The sequence below is a fragment of the Triticum urartu genome, chromosome 5A (genome assembly GCF_056163025.1).
Source record: "Triticum urartu cultivar PI428250 chromosome 5A, HENAU_Tu73, whole genome shotgun sequence".
In the NCBI taxonomy this organism is placed as follows: Eukaryota; Viridiplantae; Streptophyta; class Magnoliopsida; order Poales; family Poaceae; genus Triticum; species Triticum urartu.
Genome location: NC_141877.1, coordinates 526,627,750 through 526,635,923, shown reverse-complemented (window position 1 = coordinate 526,635,923; position 8,174 = coordinate 526,627,750). Strand labels below are relative to the sequence as shown.

Here is an 8,174-nt window from a genome sequence, read left to right as displayed (position 1 = left end):
ATGGATCGGCTTGAAGCAGCCGATGCAAAAACTTTCTGCCATCGGGACCAATCGGAATAGACTGGTCATCTCTTGGTGTCTCAACAAATTTCAAACGTCCTTTATCAATGGTCGATTTAACTATTTGACGAAACATGTTGCAATCCTCAAAATTATGCTTGGACGAATCATGCAACTTACAATACATTTGTCCCTGGATAGATGGCTCAACATGGTGATCAAGAATTCTAATATAATTATTTCTCAACAACAAATCAAATATTTGATCACACATGCTTGAATTGAAGGTAAACTTTTTATTCTCTAGCCGATCTTGTTGTGAGAGCGGCTTTGAAGTTGAGTAAACGAATGGTTTAGAGCATCACCCCATTCGGCTATGCATTGTGTTTTGCACTCTATCTCCGATGTCTTTGGATAAGAAACTATACTGGCATCGGTTTGGTCAGAAGATTTTAAACTTGGATTTAAATTTCTGAAACGAAAATAGTTAGAACATACATGTCTCATTTGAGACCAAGTGTAAGCCAAGTAAGAAATAAGCAAAGCTACCCAATTAGATATGAGATTTAGATAAAGCAACGGGGAAAGCCTTGGCTGCAATAATTTTTCGCAATCGGTCTTTCTGAATGGTGTAATGTGTTGACCGATATGCTTTGTGACAAACTAATTGCTAACAAATAAATTACCCTTCTTCATTGGTCTCTCAATATTTTTTATGAAGATTTTTCTAATATATGCATCAATAACTAAGTCATGACCAAATTTGAAAACAGGTAAATTAATTGCTAGACATACCTCTTCAAATATGTTGGGAGAGCATGATGGTGGTGTGACTTGAAGAATATCTTGCTCCGCCTTCGGATAGCTCCCCAACGCCTTGTCATCATCTTTCTCTTGATTTTGTGCATATTTAGTTTGAAAATCTTCATGCACCAAACTTTCTTCGGCTACTTGTTCTTGTTCTTGAAGGTCATAAATTTCTATGGCGCGGAACTCATAGGGCAGGAAGTAGGTTCCATTAACTTCATAAAAATCAAGTATGGTTGTCTTGCTATACTTCCATGCCCTTTCTCAACAATGTTTTCCTCTTTGGATTTGATGGATTCGGAATATATACTACTTGATTCGGATTTTTCAACCGAAGCACTTTTAGTTTCCGAATCATCATTCTTTTCACCGGTTATATCAATTGGCAACACTTCTTTTCTTTGAGCTAATTCCCTATCAATTCTCTCTTGGCGAAGTACTTGAACCCTATCGTGCAAAGCTTTAACTCCCCTCTCAATCTCAGCCCGCTCTAGATTAGTTTGCCCCCAATGCTTTTAGAATCTTTCGGCAATGAAGTGTTAGTGTTGTTGAAATTTTGCAATTATGTAGGGGTGTATAATATGCTGCGGTACTACGTGGAGGTGTATGCACTTCTATATAACCATATGTTCTTTCACCAATTCTATCAATGCATGTAGTTTCTTCTTCTTGCAAAACTCTAGCCTTTATTGCAGCATAATCAGGAAACAACCCCTTTTCATATTGTTCAAGGCAAAGAGCACTAATTCTCTTGTTTTGTGCCAAGCTCTTTTTTAACACAGCCACAACCGCTTCTGGAAAGGATTGCTCTGCAATACTTTCATATTCTTTCGGCAATGATTCTTGAGTGTTGCCGAAATTCTCGAATTGCACAGAGTATGCATTATATGCTACAGTATTTGATGACGGCACATGTGTTCCTGTAAAATTTTCACTTACTCGGCTATGACCATGAAGATGCGGGGCCGAATTATGAACATCCACAAAAGCACATGCCAGAATATGGCCACATGCGCCAACGGCTGGTAACTCCAACTTTAACAACGAGCATCGCAACGGAAATATGTTGGGCATGCGCCGATTGAGTTTTCCGCAAGCGACCACCAAGTGCAACTCATCTTCACTACCTGGACTCATTCCACCGTAGCTCCGACTACCTAGCAACGAAGTGAACCAAGAAATACATGGGACACGCAGATAGCACCGACTACGAGAACCCGAGGCACGACCCAAACTCATCTTGACACCATCGTCGGTGTCAAAAAAATGACAATGCCTCTAGGATAGCCGCCTCAAAAAAATCATTGAGTAGCTGCGTGTGCACCTGATGATTTCAAAGATTCTGATGCATCTGTGGAAAGTTCATAAGATGAGCCGCATATTGATCTTCCGGAATTTCAAGTTGTTCTCCAAGTGCTTCAAAATCATGGGTTTGGGCTACGCCATCACCCTCATCCTCGACAATCATATTGTGCAGAATAACACAAACATGTCATCAGCTACTACAAAGTTTCTGACTCCCGCATCATTGTAGCGCTCCGAACAATTACCCAACGAGCTTGAAGCACACCAAATGCCCTCTCCACATCCTTCCTAGTTGCTTCCTGCATTCTTACAAAGTGGCTATGTTTATTGCCACGCGGTTCGAATATGGTCTTCCCAAACACCACCCACTGACGATAGATCGATACCATCGGCAAGATAGTATCCCATGTTGTACTCTCGGTCGTTGACGATGTAGTTGAACGTCGGTGATTCCCCATTGCAAAGCCTCCTGAATACCGGAGATCGTTGAAGCACGTTGATGTCATTGTGAGAACCCGGTATTCCAAAGAAAGCATGTCAAATCCATAAGTCATGTGATGCCACCGCTTCTAGTATGATGGTGGCCTCTCTGGTGTGACCTTGATAGATTCCCCGCAAACCTTTGGGGGCAGTTCTTCCATTGCCAATGCATGCAATCAATTGATCCGAGCATTTCTGGAAACCCCCTTGCCTCTCCAATAGCTAACAACTTCTCCGTGTCATGCGCATTTGGTTCTCTGAGATACTCAGGTCCAAACACCTCCACCATGGCGCGGGCAAACTTGACAGTAGTCTTCAAGCACGTGTTCTCCCTCATCCTGGCCATCTCACCAACGACATCTGCAGCAGCACCAAGTGCAAGAATCCTCAGAGCAGCTGTGTACTTCTGCTTGGCAGGGAAAGAGAGTTGTCCGCGGCAATCCGTTGTGAGCTTGAAGTTGTCGTCGGGTGCCTCCACTCCCTTCACAATGCGCAAAAACAATGGTTTCCGCATGCGAAAAACAGCGACGAAACCAAGGATCGTCCGGGAAAGTAGGATTAGGAGCAAAGTAGTCCCTGTGCAGTAGCTTTGCTCCAGACACCCTGTCTCGGTTGATCACTCTTCTCCCTTTGATTGAGCCCTTAAAGTTGAGAATATGCTCCACTTGCCGGTCCATTTATTCTTGCATGCTCATGAGCATCATCATGTCCACTTGTTTGTCCGAATCCGAGGAATCGAAAAACTCATCTTCAATAATTGGTCAAGCTCCGTCGGTCCATACTTCTCGTCAGACGAAGCATCGGAGTCCATTATTTTCCCTAACAAAATCACAAAAAATTCGGTCGGACAATGTGTTAATGTGTCGAACACATCAAGCGCAAGACAAAGCCAGAGAGTTGCGGACATACCATGGTGGCGTTCGACAGTCCGAGCCGGCGACGACATCCCCCGTGGCGAGGGCGGGAGAGAGGACTGCAGAGCTGGCAACGCAGAAGCTAGGAACGGCTGTGGAGCACGCGCGACGACGAAGCTGCGAGACGGACATCGCGCAAGAGGAAGAAGAGAGGATAGCAAATGGATCTAGCAGGTCTTGGGGGTGGATTTGATGCAATTTACAATGGGGTTGAGCTATCGGGTTCGACGTGGCGGACGTGCCCAGACACGCCCGAACACCTTCATATTTGAGCTGGATATAAGGGGTGTCGGTCAGCCGGGCGTTGATGCACGTTTAAGGGAGACGTCTAAGTCAAAAAATCATGACCAGATAGTGACCGAGGGTGAGACGGGTTTGAGGCGCCCAGCTGTAGATGCTCTAAGACAATAATCTTGGGAGGGAGGGAGTAGATGATCAATATGCCTTCCACACAATGGTGGACGCGCGTACACAGCGGAAACGGACTGAAAACATTTTTCAGATTCAAATCACGAAGGAGGGAAATACCGAACACACACTTGAACCAATAAGCACGGAGGTGGTAGTAGTTGGGTGGGTTCAAATCCAAATTTCAAAAAGTGGAGGCGCTAACCACCTTCTTTTTCTTCTTTTCCTGCTGAACAATACAGGCTGTGATTTCTCTTGTCGTTTTCCATTTCGTCTCTGAAAAGATAGCTACGGTGAAACGAAACGCCCTACGACACCGACGTAATTACACAGAAACCCCTTCTCTCTACTCCTAGTAGTCTCCGTACCTCGTCGCCTCCTCCGACTCCGACACGCCGCCGTCGTGGCGTCTCTTCCTCTTCTTCTTCGCGGCAGGGGCGGCGGCCTTTGCCGGTCTCGTGGCGGCGTAGAGCTCTGACAGCAGGCGGTACCTCTTCCTTGCCCTCCTTTCCAGATCCATCGACCCCAGCGGCAGCGCCCTCTCCTTGACGACCCGCTCTTCCTCCTCGTCGACGGCGAGGTCCTCGCAGCATGAGTTCGCCGAGCTCTTCCTCGTCCTCCAGTCCAGGTCCATGGACCCCAGAGACATGGCAGTCTCCTTGACGATCCGCTCCTCCTCAGCGTCGACGGCGAGGTCCTCGCAGCACGAGCTCGCCGAGCGCTGCGAGGAGGACGTCATCGTGAACGCGGCCGCCTCCGCCTCTCCCAAGCGGAGCTGCAGGAGCAGGTCGGCGGCCGCCAGGTCCGCCGCCGTGAAGAGGCCCCCGAGCCAGAGCTCCCACTCCAGCCCGCAGCCGACGGCGAGCGACGACATGGAGCAGCGGCCGATGGGATCCCTCGGTCCCGCGGCGAGAGGAGAGGGGTGGAATGGGAAATTTCTTGGTTGTGGCTGCGTGGAGTGGGAAGGAGAAACGGCCGGGTCGGATGGAGGCGAGTTTAAAGCGGGGGAGCCGGCTCGGTCGGTGTTGGCCTCGCGCGCGGCCGTAGCAGACGTGGGTGCCGGTGACCCTGTTGAATAAACCTAAGTCTGCAGTAGCTAGTGTTTTTGGTTTTCAGTTTCGTCAGTTTCAGTCTTTTCTTCAGTTTCGTCAGTAGCTTCAGGTTTCTGTTAGCGAGTTTAGCTCGAGTCAGTTAGCGCGTGGAGCGTTTCTGGCGCCCTCACCGATCGCTCGTGGGATGGCACAAGCATCACGATCTGTGGTGGCGCGTAGTTAGGGGGCCACGACCCCGTTTCTGTTGCTGTACTCTGAATAAGTAGAGAGGAATGAAAATCAGAAAAGTCGTAAGTTCACGCAGCGCAAAACCTCCCTGTTCTTCCTGCCACCTGAGTTTCAGAGAAAGACCGAGGTGAGGTGAGAGAGATAGGCTAGAATTTGCCAACAATTGGTATCAGAGCCCTGTTCTGGTCTTGGAGATGGCAGGTCCAGACGACTCCGGTGGCGGCAAGTCGCCGGCCATTCCACGGGCATGGGTCTCCGACGGCAACGAGCTTGCCGTGGCCGAGAGATCCACAGCGCGGATGGCGCGCGACATCGGCGGTGCGGCGTGGCCGCAGCTGACCCGATCCAACTACACCGACTGGGCTGTCCTGATGCAGGTCATGATGGAGGGACGGTATCTCTGGGACGCCGTCCAGACGGGCACCGCCGAGCGCAGCGAGGATCGTTTGGCACTCGAGGCGATCCTGCGCGGCGTGCCGCCGGAGATGGGACCCATGCTCGCCGCCAAGGCGACGGCGAAGGAGGCGTGGGACTCTCTGAAGACGACGCGGCTTGGTGTGGCGCGGGTGCGGGAGGCAAAACTCGCGACGCTCACCAGGCAGTACGGAGACATCAAGTTCGCCGACGGCGAGTCGGTGGACGACTTCGCAATGCGTCTCACCGCGATGGTGGGGCAGATGGCACAACTCGGTGAGAACATCCTTGAAAAATGAGTTGTGAGAAAATTTCTGTCAGTAGTCCCCAAACAGTTTTCGCAGATCGCTCTCTCGATCGAAACTCTGGTTGATCTCGATCAGCTCTCTGTCGAGGAGCTGACTGGGAGACTGAAAGCGGCGGAGGAACGCCATGAGCTGCAGCAGACCACTGGTAGCGTGGGGCGCCTGCTTCTCACTGAAGAGGAGTGGAACGCCCGTCTCAAGAACGGCGATTCTCACGCTGGTGGCTCGGGCTCTGGCGTGGAAGAGGCCGTGGGCGCCGCGGCGGTGGCGGCGGACGCGGCCAGAACGGGGGTGCTGGCAGAGGAAACGCCGGTGGCACCGGCAACGACGACGATCGCGACAAGTGTTGCTACTGCGGCATCAGCGGCCACTGGGCCCGTGACTGCAGGAAGAAGAAGCGCGACGAGGAGGCGAAGGCCCTTCTCGCCCAAGGGCACGGCGGGGACGACGCCGATCCCACGCACCTCCTCATGGCGCAGGTGTGTGATCTGTCCGCGGTGGTGGGGCAGATGGCACAGCTCGGTGAGAACATCCTTGAAAAACGACTTCGCAATGCGTCTCACCGCGATGGTGGGGCAGATGGCACAGCTCGGTGAGAACATCCTTGAAAAACGAGTTGTGAGAAAATTTCTGTCAGTAGTCCCCAAACAGTTTTCGCAGATCGCTCTCTCGATCGAAACTCTGGTTGATCTCGATCAGCTCTCTGTCGAGGAGCTGACTGGAAGACTGAAAGTGGCGGAGGAACGCCATGAGCTGCAGCAGACCACTGATAGCGTGGGGCGCCTGCTTCTCACTGAAGAGGAGTGGAACGCCCGTCTCAAGAACGGCGATTCTCACGCTGGTGGCTCGGGCTCCGGCTCGTCTCGAGGCCGGCGTGGAAGAGGCCGTGGGCGCCGCGGCGGTGGCGGCGGACGCGGCCAGAACGGGGGTGCTGGCAGAGGAAACGCCGGTGGCACCGGCAACGACGACGATCGCGACAAGTGTCGCTACTGCGGCATCAGCGGCCACTGGGCCCGTGACTGCAGGAAGAAGAAGCGCGACGAGGAGGCGAAGGCCCTTCTCGCCCAAGGGCACGGGGGGGACGACGCCGATCCCACGCACCTCCTCATGGCGCAGGTGTGTGATCTGTCTGCGGTTCCAAGCGATCGCGACGGACATGTCGACCTGGTCGAAGAGCGTGTGGAAGCTCATCTGGGCCTGGCCACGGACGCTCACTCCGGCGTCTGGTACCTGGACACAGGGGCCAGCAACCATATGTCCAGCGAGGAAGCCTCGTTCAGTGAGCTCGACCGTCACGTCATCGGCACCGTCAAGTTCGGGGACGGATCGGTCGTCGACATTCGAGGGTGCGGAAGTGTGCTCTTCACCGACCACGCCGGCGGCCACCGCGTCCTGAGCGGTGTGTACTTCATCCCGCGGCTGAAGAGCAACATCATCAGCATCGGGCAACTCGACCAAACCGGGTGCCGATCGGAAATAGAGCACGGCGTCTTCACCCTCTACGACCAGCAGCGTCGAATCGTGGCAAAGGTGCAGCGCGCCGGCAACCGGCTGTACCCATACGCGCTCCAGCTCGCGCGCCCCGTCTGTCTGGCCACACGGTGCGCGACGGACGAGGCGTGGAAGTGGCATGCAAGATACGGCCACCTCAACTTCCAGGCGCTCCACAAGCTCGCCCAGCAAGGACTGGTGCGCGGGCTGCCCTCCATTGACCACGTCGACCAGGTGTGTGACGGGTGCCTCGCCGGCAAGCAGAGGCGTGCCTCGTTTCCCGCAGAGGCGAACTACAGAGCGGAGCAGATCCTGGAGCTGGTGCACGGCGATCTTTGCGGGCCCATCACGCCCTCCACGGCTGGTGGGCGGCGCTACTTCCTCCTCCTCATCGACGACATGTCCAGGTACATGTGGCTGTCAGTGCTTCGGTCCAAGGACGAGGCCGCGGGGGCGATCGCGCAGTTCCAGGCGCGCGTGGAGACAGAGACAGGGCGCAGGCTGTGCACACTGCGGACGGACCGCGGCGGCGAGTTCACCTCCGTCGACTTCAGCGACTACTATGCAGACCGAGGGGTGCAGCGGCAGCTCACGGCGCCATACTCTCCTCAGCAAAACGGCGTTGTGGAGCGCCGTAACCAGACGGTGGTGGCCATGGCCAGGAGCATGATGAAGGCCGCGTCCATGCCAGGAGAGTTCTGGGGGGAGGCAGTCACCACTGCCGTGTTCATCCTGAACAGGTCGCCGACGCGCTCCGTGGTCGGCATGAC

The 8,174-nt window shown here is 53.3% G+C and overlaps 2 protein-coding genes across 2 annotated transcripts; both read right to left on the bottom strand.

Annotated features, from left to right (window-relative positions):
- Positions 1–2,662: 2,662 nt before the first annotated feature.
- On the bottom strand, positions 2,663–3,106 carry LOC147972474 (uncharacterized). The gene has a single exon (XM_087524351.1). The coding sequence runs from the start codon at positions 3,104–3,106 to the stop codon at positions 2,663–2,665; it is 444 nt and encodes a 147-aa protein (XP_087380477.1).
- A 901-nt stretch (positions 3,107–4,007) lies between these two features.
- Positions 4,008–5,094, bottom strand: LOC125556501 (uncharacterized). Its single transcript, XM_048719224.2, has one exon. The coding sequence runs from the start codon at positions 4,786–4,788 to the stop codon at positions 4,267–4,269; it is 522 nt and encodes a 173-aa protein (XP_048575181.1). The 5' UTR covers positions 4,789–5,094; the 3' UTR covers positions 4,008–4,266.
- Positions 5,095–8,174: the final 3,080 nt, after the last annotated feature.

Bases quoted from the DNA above. Each gene is read 5' to 3' on its own strand.
- LOC147972474 (XM_087524351.1), bottom strand. From the start codon at position 3,106: ATGCGGAAACCATTGTTTTTGCGCATTGTGAAGGGAGTGGAGGCACCC.
- LOC125556501 (XM_048719224.2), bottom strand. From the start codon at position 4,788: ATGTCGTCGCTCGCCGTCGGCTGCGGGCTGGAGTGGGAGCTCTGGCTC.